This window comes from Marmota monax, unplaced genomic scaffold (assembly GCF_021218885.2).
Source record: "Marmota monax isolate L192 unplaced genomic scaffold, Marmota_monax_Labrador192_F-V1.1 WCK01_AAM20220418_F8-fsc00029, whole genome shotgun sequence".
NCBI classification, from domain to species: domain Eukaryota; kingdom Metazoa; phylum Chordata; class Mammalia; order Rodentia; family Sciuridae; genus Marmota; species Marmota monax.
The window spans coordinates 16,120,437-16,138,299 of record NW_026693024.1 but is presented as its reverse complement, the minus strand read 5'-3'; the positions used below and the strand labels follow the sequence as shown (position 1 = coordinate 16,138,299).

Genomic DNA, 17,863 nt, shown 5'->3' with positions numbered 1-17,863 from the left:
AGCAAGGGAGGCAGCTGGGCAAGAGTATTAAGCTCAGCCCCAGAAACCATGGAGTACTATGCAGCTGAGAAAACACCCTGGGAAATCTCAAATGCACCATCGAGGAAAAGCAGATTCAAAAGATATAGAGATGAACACTTAAGTTTCAAAACCAGGCAAAATCTAAGTGTCATTTAGGACTGCAGAAGTAAGTGGCAAACCACAAAGAAGGAAGAGAGGACCACAGTCGAGATGGGTGTTTCACTTGAGGCGGGAAGTCAAGGGCTCCTGCGTACAGGTGAGCTGACGTGTGCTTATTTTATGATTATTTATTAAACCTCCATGTTTTATATGCTCTTCTGAATCTCATATTTCAATTTATAAAGTTACTGAAGACATAAAGAGGAGCTACTAAATCACCTGTGTAATTTCTGATTAGTGCTTCAAAACCAACCTGGGGCCCTGATGTCAGGAGATGGAGAGAGTGGCTTCCCGTGTCCTAATGAATCCCTGCGTCTCCAGAGCAACTAAGAGGAGAGGCCAGGGAGCAGAGTGGACCCAGAGCCTCAGACAAGTCGGTCAATAGCAGCCCCCTCTCCTCCTCTCAGGAAGGAATAAACAGGAGGCCTCCTCCACAAAGACCTGTGGGGTCTGTGGCCAGCCTGGGCAGGGCTTAGAGAACTAAGTTCCATAATGAATGCCGTTTATGGGCCACCAGGTCCAGGCAAGGCTGGGGCTCCTGTTGTTCTGGAAGTCAACTTCCAGTTCCTTCTTTAAAATGTCCCAGGAAAAAGCTACCACAGGGGGGTGTAGACAGAGAAACCCAGTGGGACCTCACGACCAGGGGCAGGAGCGATGCCTTCCACTGCCAGCCCAGAGGTCAACCTGTGTGACCTGGGGACCAGGAGGCTGGGAACTGTCCTGGGGAAGGTTAAGGAGGACAAGGGCATGTCCAGCACACCTCAACGGGCAGCTGGCATGGCCTTCAGACTTATGTTGATGTGTTTTCTGAAAATTCTCAAAACCAAGAACAAATCAGAGTTTAAGATTCCTGATCTGCAGTACATGTGGGATGACCCTTTCTGTCTTTGCAGAGATCTTACAAAGACGACAGGAGATTGACATGAACCTCCTGAAACCAGCAGGTACTTATAAAGAAAAAAACACACACACAAACACGCACCTTTTTCTTACTCCTCATATTTGACACAGTAGAGAACACTTCAGGGAACCGTCCCCCACACACACCAAGCAACTGTCCCACCAGGCACCCTACCATTCAACTCGGTTCTGACCTCAGGTGCCAGTCACAAGGAGGTTACCCACAAATCCTGTACCAACTGGCAGCTCCCATGATCCCCTTCCCAAGGCCTCTGCTGGAGCTGCTCAGACCCATGGAAACTTTGGACAAGGAAGCTCAGACTTACTGGTTTAGGATATTGGTCATGGCTACCGTAAAGGCTGCGATGAAGAGACACCCAGGGGAGGTCCTAGGATCTCAGGTCCAAGACCAAATCTTACAACAAAAGAGTCTCCAGGCCCCTCACCTAGAGGACTGCTGAGGAGTTCCGTCTCAGAAGCAGACTCCTCATTATTTCACAGAATTGAACCCACTTCACTATTTTAAAAGTGAGCTGTGCTGTCACGCAGGGTAAGAAGAGTTTTGCCACTTCCTGCCCACGCCTCCCTGGCCCAGCTGCCAGCCTCAGCTCAGTTCTTACCTCTTTCTCCTGGTGAGCTGGAAGAGCATAAAAAGACTTAAGGATCCTCAGAAGTCCCTTCACAGAAGACTAAACTCCATTAACCAATAATTTGGGCCCCCCAACTTCCTTGCCCTGATGAAATGTGCGGAGAAATCAGGCTCCGAACCCAACAAAGCTGAGGGCAGGTGAAACACCCAGCAGACGACCTGTAATCACTGCGGAAATTGAGACCAAGGAAGAATAACTATGACACAGATTTTCCCAAAGGCCCAACTCTAGAGATTTCAACTTCCTGTTTTCTGCAAATCCACCATTCCCAGAAGTCACAAATACGCATTCTAACTAGTGAGGGTGCTAGTGATGGGGACAGTCAGGAAATGGGTCCCATGTGATGAAACAACACGCCCATCGGCCGGCCACGATTGTTGCACGAGGTTCCCGTTGTGGAGTCCAGTGCTCACGGCAGAGTCGGGGTGCAGTGCGGAGGACACAACCCTGCTGAGCTGAAACCCTGTTATGTGTTTCCTACTTTAACACATGCTCTTTGCTGAAGGTGGCAAGACCCTTTTTCAAAGGCCTCATCTGGTAAGAAACACAGAATGATATTTAGCAAAAATAAGAAAGTGGGGTTTTATTTTTATAGTGGAAAGTGAGTTTCCAGATCTTCCAAGGTGGCTACCTTTCCTTTATGGGGGCTTGGAGGCAGAGGTGTGCAGAGGGGTGGCAGTATTACCACTGCCCACATCCTCAGCCCTTTGTATTTATTTGGAGACAGGGCCTCACTAAGTCACTGAGGCTGGCCTTGAACTTGTGATCCTCCTGCTCAGCCTCTCGAGTTGCTGGGATTATAGGTGTGCACCACCACACCCAGCTGCCTCTCCTTTTCCTAATGATTCCAAACTAGTCTTTTAATAAGAGGCTATGACAAGAACGCAGGTCCCCCCCACACTGAATCCCTCTGCCTCCTCACCTTGAAATATCCCACTGTACTTACCATGATGGTGTGCTCGGGAAACCTGGCCCGGACCAGTTTCACGAACTCCACAAAGTGTTCGGAATAGCCGTTGGCCACATCCAGGCAGATGAACTTCACCTGCGGCACGGCTTCCAGGATGCTGCTCATCTTTTCCAGATCATTCTGTCCACTGCCCGAACTCACAGCCATGTGCTGTACCAAGATGAAGCAAGAATGTCGGCATGAGCAGGAGCATTCCCGGCAGACCCCCCTGCCTCCTCCCAGGTGGCTTCTCTGGGGACAAAAAGGCATCCCTGGCAGGTTCCACCTAATCGAATCACAGCAGGTCTGCTCAGGAGACAGAGGAGAGCTGTGCCCCTAGATGAGCTCAACTTCGATCATCATCTTTTCTACCTTGGCATTGCACATATCCTCAAACCTGGGCCTCAGCCACTAAAACTTTCCAGTAAACAGATTCTTAAATATGCAGGAGATATTGTCCTTGGCTTTCATTGCATTTTCTCAAGATTCCTGTGTGGAACTATAAACAGTGGAGCCACCCGTACAAACATATCATGGCACAGAAACTCGACAGGTAAGAGGGAGGAACTTTCCAGCAAGAACAAAGTGGGGACACTCAACCTGGAAGAGGGACTTAGAGATGCTGCCTCTGCTAACCGCAGTGACTTCACTTGGGCCTGCAGATGTCCTATGGGAAACAGAAATAGGACAAAGCTTGGCGACTCTGCCTCCATTTTGTGACCTGTCCTCTTTATTAGCTTCGACCCCCGGTCAGGCCCCTGCCCAGCTCTGCGCACAGACATGTTAATCACTGCGGCAGTGCTCACCTAAAAACCAGTACTAGGAGGTTTCCTAGCCTCACATTTACCTGGCCTATCTCATCCCCCTCCAAGACTGAGTTTCAGGGACATTTGACTGTCAGCCTCTACAGCATCCAACTCCTGGAGTGGCACCTAGAACTTCTCATTGTCCTACAACTTCCAAGAGCTCACCCCATAGGACTGTTCCCCTGAAGGCAGGGACAATCACCTCATGGGAACTAAACTGCCCCCTTCAGGATCACAGTGTGATGGACAAACACCCTGAATGACAAGTGGAAATTGCCCCTCAAGCCACAAGGCCTTCCTGGGAGCCACCTTGCAGAACCAGAAGTAGAGACGGATCAACCTGACACCTGGATGGAGACCACCCCATGCGCAGACCTCACGCCTCCCTAATGAAACCCGAAGCTGCAGGCAGCACCGACCCCAGGCTGAGATGCTGGGTCTCACTGTGCCTTCCCAAGGTGGCCCAGTTGAGGGGAGTGCTTTGCCTGCTCTCCCTTTTACTTTTCTGGTTTTGCTTTTTGGGGAAAGTGACCATGCTCGGTTTGCTGGGACCTCTGGAGTCAAGCCTCTGGCCTAGGGCTCCAGTCTCTGAAAACATACAGGTAACAACTGTCTACAGAGCATGAACACTGTATCAGGCATGCCATCTAGAGATGGGTTAATGGTGCAAGCAGGTCTGCGGCCACAGCCCGAGCACATCTGGTCTCATCTCAAGTGTGCAGGAGGATGTGCCTAGTTTATATGCAAATATACGGAAGTACTTGAGCATTCGAGAAGTTTGGTGTCTGCGGAGTGGTCCTAGAACCAGTCCCCCACACACAGCCAGGGACAATGGTTTAATTCATTTGAATACAGTTCAGCAAAAAAATGAAGGACTTGCTGTTGATCAAAATGATTTCCTCTCCAAAACCACCTTCTCAATAATGAAGCCCACCCCTAACTAAAGGAGGGTGGGAGCAGCAGCAGAAAGAGAGACCCCCCCCCCACCAGGCAGTTAATGTCCCAAATCCTCAAATCACAAATCACAAGTGAGCTGACTGTGGGGAGGGAGAACTGTCACCCTAGGAGACCTCCCTGCTGAATCTGAGTCAAACCACCTGTAGGTTCAGGAAGGACAGGAGTGCTACCCTAGGGATTTCTACTGTTGTTTTAAAATTATCCTTTTTTTTCCTGGACACTTTTCTGAGATGGGACATACCCAGACTGCACAATTCCATGACTTTTGGCAAACTCAGAGTTGTGTGTTGACCACAACCAATTATTTTTTACTTTATTTTTTTTTTAGTTATAGATGAACACAATTATTTTATTATTTTTATGTAGTGCTGAGGATCGAACCCAGGGCCTCACACATGCCAGGCAAGTACTCACCACTGACCTGCAACCCCAGCCTCATGGCAACCAATTTTAAAACATTTTCATGATTCCCAAAAAGAAACTCCCACACTTCTTAACCATCACCCCTCTTTGCCTCCCACTTCCTCTAATCCATTTTATGTTTACAGATTTCCCATTCTGGACAATTCATGCTAACAGAATCACTTTGCATCTGGCTTTTTGACTTAGCAAAACATTCAAGCTTCATCCACAGGGCCACATGAACCAGCCCATTATTCCTTCTTGTGGCTGAATAATACCATCTGCTATCACGTGGCTACATCCTAATTTGTTTACCCCTCCAGCTACTGATGGATATTTGGGCTCTTTCTGCTTTGAAGCTACTAGAAATAATGCTCCTATGAAAACACATCAACAAGTTTCTGTGTGTGTGTGTGTCTTCACGTGTGCTAGATCCACACCTAGAAACAACTGCCAGGTCCTGCAGTAACTCTTAAGTTTCACCTTTTGAGAATCTGCCAGACTGTTTTCCAAAGCATCTCGCGTTCCTGCCAGCGCCATAGGGTTCCAACTTTTCCCTGACCTCAATGGCACTTCTTATCTGATGAGAGCTGTTCCAGCAGGCATACTGCTCACTGAACTCCAAAACGACTTGCTGCAATAGAGGGTTTTACACGGGCTGGGTCTACCCTGAAACACCTGGCCGGAAGCACAGGTCTCCCTGGGCACTGGTGAGAAAACACTTCACCTCTCCAGGGAGAGCAGATAAACCCTAGTACTGGCATAAGGTGCCACAGAGCAGGTGGAATCAGCAAGCCCTTGGAGTGACACAGAGCCGGGAATCACCACCTCAGTGCATCTGACTGCTGATTCACAGGCTTCTGACAACTCTCTCTTCCCAGAGGTACTTGGAGACAAACCCTAGCAGAGTCTTACCTGAAGACATTCCGGGTGCTTTGAGGCAAAAACCTTCCACTCTTCCAGGGTGTAATGCTTATGAACCGCTGTAAACATGGAGTGCTAGGAAACAAGATGGTGACAATGACATTAGGATGAGCAGCCACAGGAGCCCTCTCCCCTGGAGCAGCACCTAGATGTCTCCAGCCATTTGCCTGTGCCTTCCTGGAACAGCAGGCTCTGCAGGAAATCAGCCAGATGAGTCTCCCCCCACCCCCACCCCAAGCAGGAGCAATGGTCTCATGAGAACCAAGTGCCTCCTTCCAGGACTGCGGGTCTGATGGATGAACATCCTGCAGAGTGGAGGCTGCCCCCCATCAAGCAATAAGGGCCTCCCAAAACCAGAACCAAGAATGACCAACCAGACCTCAGGCTCTCCCAGACTGCCTCATGACACTGCCCTCTTACCCGGATCCCTTCCTCACTTAAACCTCAGGCCTCTGTCAACACCCCTAGACAGGCTGACATTGGACCTATTTTGCTTTCTCAATACGGCCATATAGATGAAAAGTTCATTTCCTGCTTTTCACCATGACTTTTTATGTTTGTTTTTTGGGGTGAGTGGCCAGACCTGATTTTGGGGGGTCCTCAGAGTAGGCCCTCTGATGTGGGACTCCAGTAACAGCTTTTTCTTGTGTTCACTCTTTGCTAACTGCTTCTTGTTAAAAGCTACACCCATCGGACAGTTGACATGCTTAAGGGAGGGAATTACACAAACTGTATAACCCTAAATCTCTGCCTCTCGACCCAGCCTTTACTATCATGTGCCAGTGCTTGGCAGGCATTATTTCATTTCCTTCTCAGAATAAGTTTGAACAGTATTATTAGCTTCGTGATCTCATTCATGGAGAAACTTTCATGCTGCAAATGGGGAGGACACAGCAAGTTTTTAATGGACTAATAATAATTTGATACGTGAATTAACCAAGAAATTTATTATTCCCTGATTCTCTTCATCTTTCCACTATGTTAGTTAGCTTTCTGTGGCTATGAGAAGACACTTGAGACAGTTAACTTATAAGGAGAAAATGTTTATTTGGGTTGACAGTGTTGGAGGTTCCAGTCCACGAACAATGGGCTCCACTGTTTGGAACTGTGGTGAGGCAGCACCTTATGGTAGGAGCAAAACCACTTACCTCATCACAAGCCAGAGAGCAAAAGGGAATGAGGAAGAGGCTGCATCCCACAATCCCCTTCTTTTTTTTTTTTCATACATTATATTTTTACAAGAATATTTTATTTTATTATTTTTTTTAATTTTTTATTGTGGGTTGTTCAAAATATTACAAATTTCTTGACATATCATATTCCACACTTTGATTCAAGTGGGTTATGAACTCCCACCTTCACCCCATACACAGATTGCAGAATCACATCAGTTACACATCCATTGATTTACATATTGCCATACTAGTGTCTGTTGTGCTCCGCTGCCTTTCCCATCCTCCACCCTCCCCCCTCCCCACCTCTCCCCTCCCCTCCCCTCCTCTCTCTCTACCCCCTCCACTGTATAACCCTGAGGGTCTCCTTCCATTACCATGCAATTTCCCTTCTCTCTCCCTTTCCCTCCCACCTCTCATCCCTGTTAAATGTTAATCTTCTTCTCCTGCTCTTCGTCCCTACTCTGATCTTAGTTACTCTCCTTATATCAAAGAAGACATTTGGCATTTGTTTTTTAGGGATTGGCTAGCTTCACTTAGCATAATCTGCTCTAATGCCATCCATTTCCCTGCAAATTCTATGATTTTGTCATTTTTTAATGCAGAGTAATACTCCATTGTGTATAAATGCCACATTTTTTTTATCCATTCGTCTATTGAAGGGCATCTAGGTTGGTTCCACAGTCTTGCTATTGTGAACTGTACTGCTATGAACATTGATGTAGCAGTGTCCCTGTAGCATGCTCTTTTTAGGTCTTTAGGGAATAGACCAAGAAGGGGAATAGCTGGGTCAAATGGTGGCTCCATTCCCAGCTTTCCAAGAAATCTCCATACTGCTTTCCAAATTGGCTGCACCAATTTGCAGTCCCACCAGCAATGTACAAGTGTACCCTTTTCCCCACATCCTCGCCAGCACTTGTTGTTGTTTGACTTCATAATGGCTGCCAATCTTACTGGAGTGAGATGGTATCTTAGGGTGGTTTTGATTTGCATTTCTCTGACAGCTAGAGATGGTGAGCATTTTTTCATGTACTTGTTGATTGACTGTATGTCCTCCTCTGAGAAGTGTCTGTTCAGGTCCTTGGCCCATTTGTTGATTGGGTTGTTTGTTCTCTTATTGTCTAATTTTTTGAGTTCTTTGTATACTCTGGATATTAGGGCTCTATCTGAAGTGTGAGGAGTAAAGATTTGTTCCCAGGGTGTAGGCTCCCTATTTACCTCTCTTATTGTTTCTTTTGCTGAGAAAAAACTTTTTAGTTTGAGTAAGTCCCATTTGTTGATTCTAGTTATTAACTTTTGTGCTATGGGTGTCCTATTGAGGAATTTGGAGCCCGACCCCACAGTATGTAGATCGTAGCCAACTTTTTCTTCTATCAGACGGCGTGTCTCTGATTTGATATCAAGCTCCTTGATCCATTTTGAATTCACTTTTGTGCATGGCGAGAGAAAGGGATTCAGTTTCATTTTGTTGCATATGGATTTCCAGTTTTCCCAGCACCATTTGTTGAAGATGCTATCCTTCCTCCATTGCATGCTTTTAGCCCCTTTATCAAATATAAGATAGTTGTAGTTTTGTGGATTGGTTTCTGTGTCCTCTATTCTGTACCATCCACAATCCCCTTCTAAGGCAAGCCCCCAAGGACATACTGACCTCCACCTAGGGCCCCCTCCCACCCCCTATAAAGGCTCCAACATCATCTAGTAAAGCACGTCTTTGGGGGCCACTTATCCAAACCATAGCATACACTAATAGGTTGTTCATTAATAGCAGTGACTAATGACAGCAGAGAAGGGAAGGATGGAGAGAAAAAAAATGCCACATCCTTGTAGCAATTAATTTATTAGCCTCTGGCCCAAAGCTCCCTGGGGACTGAGAACTGACAGAGGATACAACAGGTCATACAGTCAGATGGACAACCCCCTGCTCTGTTTTTTGAGCTCATAATTTGTTTGAGAATCCTTTCACTCTAATCACTGCCTAATCATGAGTCCCCGGCGCCTCCTGCTGCTAGACTTGCTGCCCACCGTGAGAAGCTCTGTCGACTAATTGGATTTACCCTTGCACTTGGCAGGCTTGATGGACAGAAACAGACACATCACCCCATACATATCGGCAAACGTCTCCCACCGAGGCCCTGAGAGACTCCTCATGCCAGACACAGCCATGCAAGAGCCAGTCTTGCCTACAAACGGCATTTCCTTTATTTTTCCCAAGGCCAAGAAACTACCAATTCTCCATATTGGCAATTAGATGAGTAGTTGGCCAAAAGGAACCTTGAGATTCTCCTGAGAGCTGTCATTTGAGTGAAAGGCAAACCCCTTGGATTCTAGAGTCAGTTTGGATTAAGTCCTGCCTCTTTCTGCCTGGCTAAAGGCCCCGAAGCAAGCTACCCCTCCTCCCTCCCTCTGCCTAGGTTTTCTCATCATAAACCTGAACTGTGGAGTTGTGAATTAAGAATAATTAAGACACATTATATCCAGTGGTGCTTAATCATTATGTAGCCTAGACTGCAGACCACGTCCCCCGGTCCTAACTTTAAAAGCAATGTCCCTCTTCTATGACACTTATCATGTTCTAACTTATGTGTGAATCTCTAATTTCCAAGTCTATCCCAGGCATTCTCACAGAAGTGGATGTAGCAACAAATAGACTCCAAGCCCAAAGAATGCAAGTCCAGCAACCTCACCATACTGTGAGCCGCAGAGGCGGGAGGACCTTCCATCTCACCTGTGACATCACGACTGCCATCTCAAATGTCCCCACGGTGTCCATGTTGGCCACAATGATGGGAATCCCTTTGTACGTCTGCTTTGAGTTTCGAAATGTAAAGGTACGCTCGAGATCCACCTGTGGGCCAAGAGGGCGACGAGTGAGTGCTCTTTAGGAGAGGTGCAGCATTTCTGTGCTCAGGGAAAGTGAGAAGAACACAAAGGAAGCATCTGACCCTCCGCCCCTGGATTCTCTTTGGGCTCTGACTCCAGATGTTCTGGAGAAAGGAGAATCCAAGTAACATGTTGTATCCAACTGCAAAAGCTCAAAAGGTGCCTGGTCACCCTCAAGCACCAGTACAAGGCACTGGGAAGGCTACCACAAAGCCGAAGCTCCAAATCAGAAGCTTTCGCTCCTCTATCAGCCTCTCCTCCCCGACTGCTGCCCTCTATTCTCCACCTGCTCATCTGGCCCTAAGCATCCACATACATGATATCCTTTCCCAACTTTCAAGCACCAGAAGGACCATTCCGCTTCTGAGAAAATCCATTCCGCCCTCCCCTGCCAATGATGACCTTCCTCCCTCCCTTGATAATCCCCGCAATGCTGACCTTTCACCTGGAACCACACTCGAAATCTACCCTGCAGTGAACTCCCAACCAATAATCTCTTAGCCTCTCAACCTCCACAGCTGTTCTGTAATTAGGAGCATCTTTGAGTGAGCTGGAGGGACATTCACTGCCACCATATGTCCATGCATATAAACACTTGTTCCTTTGACTTGCAAACAGCTGGAGGGAGGCCTCCAAATCCACTGTCACTCTGACTTGTGGGCTTTTAGGACTATCAGCTGTCAGGAACCCAGGAGAGCCGACTAGCAGGGTGGGCTAGCAGCAGCAGTGTGCAAATCAAGGGACTCATACAAAGCTACTGGAGTCAATGACATCTATGACCCAAAGCAGGTCCTGGGCCTGCTCTTATCACAGAAAGGTCACACACTATGGGTTCCATTCTGAGTTTGTTTCTGACCAAGTTTGGCCAGTGGAGGAGCCTGCAGAAAAAACAAAGGATAGTGGTGGAGACGGGGGACACCGGTGGTTCTTCCAGATCCCTTTTCAGCAACTTCTCCAGAATGGCTGGGCGTCCTTCAGGCCCGGGTGCTCCTGGTTCCAACTTTCTCAGAGTGAGCCAATCTTTCCTGCCAACTCTCACCCTAGGGGAGGAACAGCTTCTTACCATTGCCATCTCTGGGGTGCCTGAATATCCCATGTGGCATCTCAGCTGTATCAGGAACCTGCACTAAATTCCCTGCTTGAAATAGCCCACATTTCTGGCTTCCATGGCTGGACCCTGAGAGATTCGGATCACAATGGAGGTGGGTGCTTGCCCGAGCAAACTGGCAGGAGAGACCCAAGTATGAATCTTATGCTTCTAAAATAATTCACACCTACGTGACTCCAGCTTCCTGAGAACCCCACCAATAATCCTTTCCTACCAGTGTTTATCTAGAGCCTTTTATTCTTTTTCATCTGATTTAAGTTTCACTTCACGCAAGCAGCAAGCAGAATCAAGTCAGAAAACCCTGCGGGACATCTCAGACGCTTCCGCTTTTTCATTCCTCCTGCTTCCCACCCAGGGCTCCGTGTCCAGAAGGCTTCCTGGGTGAATGATGTCATCAATATGATTACACTGGCTTTAAACTACAGTCAACAAGGGGAAATGAGACTCTGTAATTGCAGGAACATATGCAGCGTCGGGTCCCTTTATCTACTTCCTTCATGATGACTCTTGGTTCTACACCAGTGAAGCAAGTTTTATTGACATCCTGCAAAATGACTGAGCGAGTCTATTAGCTGCAACCTTCTGTGCTGCTAATGGCTCTGTAACACTTTGGCTCAGGGGCTTAAAACAATCAGAATTCCTTGGCCTCAAATTCTTCTTCTACTCCTCCAAGAGGCATGGGGAGAGCTGTTATACTCTGCATCCGGCTGAGACCACAATGGCTTTTTCTCACACCAAGACCTGTCAGCGGTACAAAAACAAAACAAAACAACCAGCACTTCACAGAGAAGGTTCCCTGGCTTCGACAATGAATGTTTCCCTTCACTTCTAGTCCTCGGTAAGGCAGATGCTTGGGGCTAGGGGTGTAACTCGGTGGTCAGAAGTGCTTGGCATGCATAGACCCTAGGTTCAATCTCTAGAACCCCCTAAAGGCAGACTCTTTATAATATTTCATTCTGAAAATGAGTAATGAAATTATCTCCCCAGCCTTATTCACCCAGACACACACACACACACACACACACACACACCCAAAACAGACCAGTTGTTCGATAAGAGATAAATACTTTAAATATTCCAGCCTCCCAGGAACAAAACTTGGCATTTAATCTGCCACAGCTGGCCCATGTACCAAATATAGCACCTGTAAATTCCCTCTCTGTAAACCCCATCTGAAAGGGAACAGAAAATAACAGATTCCCCCCTTCACCTGAGAAACATGTTTCTACTGCTCTCTAAATACAACTTTATTGAGTTGTTTTGGGGGGCTCAAAAGTACAAATAGAGACCCACAAATCACATTCCAAATAATCCAATGTCATGGGTCAAGCTAACAATTTGCTGCATACAATATGTTTAATCCTCTTACCCTGTCACAATCAGTGACATCTATGGGCCAGGAAGGTCACAGAGAGTGGGCATCCAGCCCACAACTCTGTCCCTTCTCAAGTCTTAATGTGCACGTGTAGACACCTCTGCAGGTGAAGTTTTGTGCACATGCACACATTGTCACTCAGCCACTCTGGGTGGGAGGGACACACCCCTGAAGCAGTTGGTCCTTGGGAAAGCACACCTGGCAGGGGATGGCCCATGCAGGCCTTGGGACGAGCTCATATCATCTGGGGAGGGATACCCAGGAGTCTGAGAACTTGGAGCCTAGCCCCAGAAGAAACCACAGAGCCCACAGGCCCTGCCCAGTGAGGAGAGTCATCAGAGGACAAGTAGGGACCAGGGCAGGAGACACTTTTCCGAAATCTAGGGATGATAGTGAGATAAGCTGTTCTTTCATTATCTAGACTGTTCATTATCTGTCTCACCTGAGCACAGGGAGCTTGCCTTTCATCTTTGTAGGCCTAGTGACCTGACAGACATGAAATAATGAATGTTTCCCTTCACTTCTAGTCTTCTAGAATAGGGTACAGTTCAGGGCTAAGAGTGATGGTGTGGTTCGGCCCCAGCCTTTTGCAAGACAGTACTTGGTGATCCCAGCCCAGTCCTCTGGATGTGAGCCCTCAGGCCTCAGAGACCCTCCCACAGCTGCCACATCACCAGCCAGCACAGGTTCCACAAATAGAAAGGGTATCAGCAGCAACCATGTGCACAGCAGAATCCTTTTAGGATGATTTCTGAGAACATGTCCAGGTCACCCTAAACGTCATAAATCAAAACCTTTGTGTTGGAGACAGTGTGTATATGTTGGGAGTGTCTCCCTAGGTGATTCGGAGGCATTTGTGACTAACAGCAAGTCGTGGAGCCTTCTAATTATATGGAGGATGTTGCAAGCTAAATTGTGTCTCCCCAAAAAGAGGGTGATGTCCTAACCTCCAGTACCTGTATATGTGACCTGACTCAGAGAAAGGGTCTTTGCAACTGGTCAAGTTAGAATGAGGTAACTTAGCGAGGTCCCTAGTCTAGTATGACTGATGTTCTTACAAACAGGGAAATTTGAACCTGGGCACACAACACTTATTGTAGAGATGAGGTGAGGGCAGAGGTTGGCATGATGTATTTGCATGCCAAGAAATGCCCAAAGCTGCCAGTCAAACACACAAGAAAGTGAGAGGACGGAATTCACTCTCCCTCTGAGCCCTTGATTGCCTTGACCTGGGACCTCTAGCCTCCCAAACCAGGAGACAATAAATTTTTGTTTATTTAGTCACCCAGATTGTGGTATTTTGATGCAAAAGCCCCAGGAAACCAATACAAAGGTAATAGGGTCAGAGCTTAGACCAAAACCCTCTCCCAACCTAGTGCCTCTCCACTCGGCCTTGCTCTCATTGCCCTGGGCCAACCAGTAACAGAAGGTGCTTCTCACTGGACTGCTGGTGACACTTACCACTGAGTTTTAAGCAGAATGAATGTCAGTGGTATTTTCTCCACCTTAGGGTAGAGGGGTGATTTTCTGTACAAACTCTCTTCAATGCCACACTTTCAAAGTTAGGGTTGCATTTGATTGTTAAATTTTTTTCTTACTGATCCCCAAGACCAGGGTTGATGTCGAAGCCAGGAATGGGTCCCCAGGAAGAAAATACTCTGGAGTCACAGGATGTGAACTCCCCAGTGTACCAGGAAAGGGCAAAGTCTTGACTTAACAAAGTCATCCTCTTTGAAAAGATTATCCAAAATGCCCCCACATAAACCTGTGGCACTTTCTTCCTCTGAACCAAAGCTGGCTGGTCGACAGATGACTGTCTAGCTGTAGCACCTACATGAAGGCCACCTGTGTCACCTCTACCTGTCCTGTTGCTTCTGAGAGCTGACCCCAAATCATCGTGAGTCTTGGGCTGGAGTACTGAACTTCTATGGGGGAGATCAGGTTCCCTTTCTGCTTCCTGCTCATTCCCTGATGATCCATTTGGGACCTGGTTCTTAGCAAAACTGCCCCAGTGATCAAACTGGATAACTGCCAAAATACTCTTTTCCCAGCCAGATACTGTTACCAGGTAGGTTTTCTCTCCGGGATCCACTCAAACCTGCTCTCTGCTCAAAATCCTTCATCTGCTATTTAGTTTCGAATTTGTATGCAGTATTACTTCCACCAGGGTGCACACATTGTAAGCTTCTGATTGTGCAATTAAAGTTTGTATCTGGCACATGAAACTTCAGGCATCAACAAGCAAATTGAGAATCACTAAGAGGGAATTAGAAAGGCCTAATTAAATCCCTCAACACCACTCAGGCAAGTAAAGTCAGACCATGGGGAATGGCCAGCCACGCAGCAAACTCCTGCCCCGGGAAGCTAAACCATTAGAAGAACCAATCAGAAAGGCAACACCAGTTAACTGCAGCTTCCGGGCAGGTAGCTGGCAAATTCCTACAAAGTTGGAAACGTGGAAAACAGTCCTGAAGGGCACCGAATTCTAACTGTAGGTGCCACTGTATATTAATAGCAGCAATCAGTCCAAATTACAAAACCAAGGGTTGCATGCCATATTGTATTGTTCCCTGGAAGAATTCATTCCATTATGTAAATTTGGAAATGTTTTACCTTCATAAAGTGTTTTTCTGGTTTAGAGAACACATATATCCTTGTTTTGAAGGTATTTTTTCTTAGAAATAGTTTCTCTTCAAAATTAATTTGGAATACTTAAAGAATACTGCAGGTTGCTAAATCATTACTCCTCCCAGAATGCCCACTTTTATCTTGTCTGACCTCAGGTACTGCCTACAGCTCCTACTTCCAGAGGCCCAGGGCTGTCTTCCAAACTTTATTTTTGCTCCAAGAGTTTGCCCAGTTCTTTCGTGCCTTTGAAAAGAACAAGATGAAGGACAGGCACAGGGGCATCTAATCTGGGGTGATAAGGGTCCGTCAGTCCTCCCCCACCTCTTCCTGTCCTGTCCTGGCTCCAGCCGGCCAATGCTGCCACTTGGGGAAAGTGAACTGCGAGAGGCTGTCCAGATCCCAACAAGCCCTCAGCTGGCAGCACCCGACACTGCAGTCAGGCCTGGGCACTGGAGTGGAGTTCTTCTTCTCCGAGGGGATTTATTTATGGTCTTGTTTGCGGAGCTGGTGAAACGAAGCTGGGCACGCTGGCTCAGCGTCCTCCACTTTACCCTTTGGGACCCAGCCTTCCAGACCCTGTGGTTTCCCGTTTCTCAGCTCCCAGAAGACCAGGCAAAGTCAAGGTCCCTGGCTCATAACTACTCCTGTGGACTCTGCCTTCCCCTCAAACTACTTTGTCCTTCAGGGTCTGACCTCCCTTTTCCCCAGTCCCTGGCTATTTCCAGGCCTGACTCCACCTGCTCCTGTAAGCTTTGATCTCATTAAGACAAAACAAGCAAAAGGCTCCAGGCTTCCAGTTCGCCCTACCGCCCTCAGCCCAGCGCTTTCTGCTTCTCGCTGGGGCTGGGCTAGGACTACGGGCTGTCCAGTACCGCGCGGCGCCACCAAGAACCGGTCCCCAAGCTCCGCTCCCGGCAAGACCACCTTAACTCGGAAAGTCAACCGTGAACTTGCTTCCGGGGGCTCCCGGCTTTTCGGCTCTGTTAAAGTCCACCAAGCAGCAGCAGCAGTTCCCGGCACGCGGAGATGCTGCCAAAAATCGCAAGGATCTGCGGTTGTTTTGCTCTGGCTTTCCACCCGGCTCCACCGTTTCCTTTTCCCCGGGAGTGCGCCTCCCTACCCCCATTCTAGGTCTATTGGCCACTTGATCTTTGCTCCTCTGTGGTCCAGTTTCAGTGTAAACTTCCCCTTGCCCATCCAACCGGACTGATTTACAATTTTAGGCCCGAACCGGGCCCCTTTCTCCCTGTCCTTACAGACAGCCCAAGTCCTGGCAGGGCGCCGACTGGCCCTCCTCTTTCCCGGGGGAAAGGTGGGCAGCACCCAGCCTCGGACACAGAAAAGCAGCCACCCCTTCCACTACCTCCCCCGCGGCACCCAGAAAACAAATTCTCAGCCCCGGGTCAGGTTTCAAACTGACCCCACCTCGGATCGGCTCTTGAGGCTGCTCCGCTTAGGTCGGAGCAGGACATCCTTGAAGTCGAGCTTGAGGTCCGCATCTATGCGGGGCATGGTGCTGGCGCGGCAGGGCGGCCGGCTCCTTCCTGCGGCGGAGGTGGCGACAGTGCCACGGCCTGCGAGGGGCAAGGGCGGTGCGGGGCGCGTGCGTGGCACGGCCGCCGGGGCTGCTGTGCCGCGGCCCGGGCTCCCGCGGGCCCGCGCGCCAGCCGGCTCTTCAGTGCGCCCGCCCCGCGCCCCCGGCCGCGCTGGTTCGCCCCGCCCGGCGCCCGGTGGCCACGCCCCCGCACTCCTTGGCTGCGCACCAAGAGCCGGGAGCCGGGTGGAGAGGCGAGGGGGCCGCGGGCGTCTCCCAATCCGCTCGGCGTACAGTCCTGCTCATTGCTACCGCCAAATTGTGCACCTGTGCACCATCTAGGCTATTACCGAGGATCCCCTTAGAGAGGGGACTTGGCGCATTACCGCCTTATCCAAGGGTAAAGGCCAATCCTTGAGAGGTTTGACTTCTCATTACTCCAGTTTCAAGTCCAGCGTGCACCAAGTGCTGGCCTCTCCCATGCCAAAGAGGGAGAGACCCTTGGGAGGCTGGACGGAAATACAGGAAACCAGGCGGGGCCCGTGCAAGCCTAAGGCCCAGGGTTCCATCACTGTGGAGTGGGGTCAGATATCAGTTTAACAGCGCTGGGTGGTTTGGGCCATTTTTGGATACCCTTTAGATTTCAGAGGTTTTTGCTGATTTTTATTTAGAACAACAACAGCGAGGTCTATAGTCAGCGCAGATCCTGGGATTTGAGGGACCTGAATCCTCTCCAGGGTTACTAGTGACATTTTTTAATTTTTGAGAGACAGAGAGAGAGAGAGAGAGAGAGAGAGAGAATTTTAATATATATATATATATATATATATATATACATATATATATATATATATATATATATATATTTTAGTTATCGGCGGACACAACATCTTTGTTTGTATGTGGTGCTGAGGATCGAACCCGGGCCGCACGCATGCCACATCCCCAGCCCCATCAGAGTTCATTTTTAGTCACTTGTTGAGCTTCCTGAACCTCTGCTGCAGCTTGGAATGCGCTTAAGGACTTTTCCTGCACCTGCTTATCCACCCTCAAAACAGCCCATCCACGGGAGCTATTTTGCAGATAAGGAAAGTGAAGTTCATGCAAATGAAATACTTTGTCCAAAGCTCCCCAAAAGTTAAATATAAGTCCTCTCTGTCCTGGAAACTTACGTCAACCTTTTGCCACAGCTGTTTTTTAACCCTAGGGACCTCTTTTCTGTGTGAATGGAAAACCCGGTTCCACCACTTTCTAGCTGGGTCACCTTGAGGGAGTTAATTTCTCTGACTCATTGTCTCATAGGTTAAAGAAGAACTTAAAGCTACCCTCTCCCAGGTTTTTTGTGTGAATTAGATTGTGTGTGTGTGTGTGTGTGTGTGTGTGTGTGTATGCAGA

The 17,863-nt window shown here is 48.3% G+C and overlaps 1 protein-coding gene across 2 annotated transcripts in view; it reads right to left on the bottom strand.

The window, feature by feature from the left end:
- Gmpr (guanosine monophosphate reductase) overlaps window positions 1-16,581 on the bottom strand; it is a 39,771-nt gene extending 23,190 nt beyond the window's left edge. The window contains exons 1-4 of one of the 2 annotated variants that reach the window (XM_046453387.2): window positions 16,360-16,581; window positions 9,669-9,788; window positions 5,760-5,843; window positions 2,677-2,850 (exon numbers count right to left, since the gene is read on the bottom strand). In XM_046453387.2, coding sequence (XP_046309343.1) covers window positions 2,677-2,850; window positions 5,760-5,843; window positions 9,669-9,788; window positions 16,360-16,446 — 465 coding nt within the window. In that variant the 5' untranslated portion in view covers window positions 16,447-16,581. The remainder of the gene's footprint in view (window positions 1-2,676; window positions 2,851-5,759; window positions 5,844-9,668; window positions 9,789-16,359) is intronic. The other variant, XM_046453386.2, reaches the window with a different exon arrangement.
- Window positions 16,582-17,863: the final 1,282 nt, after the last annotated feature.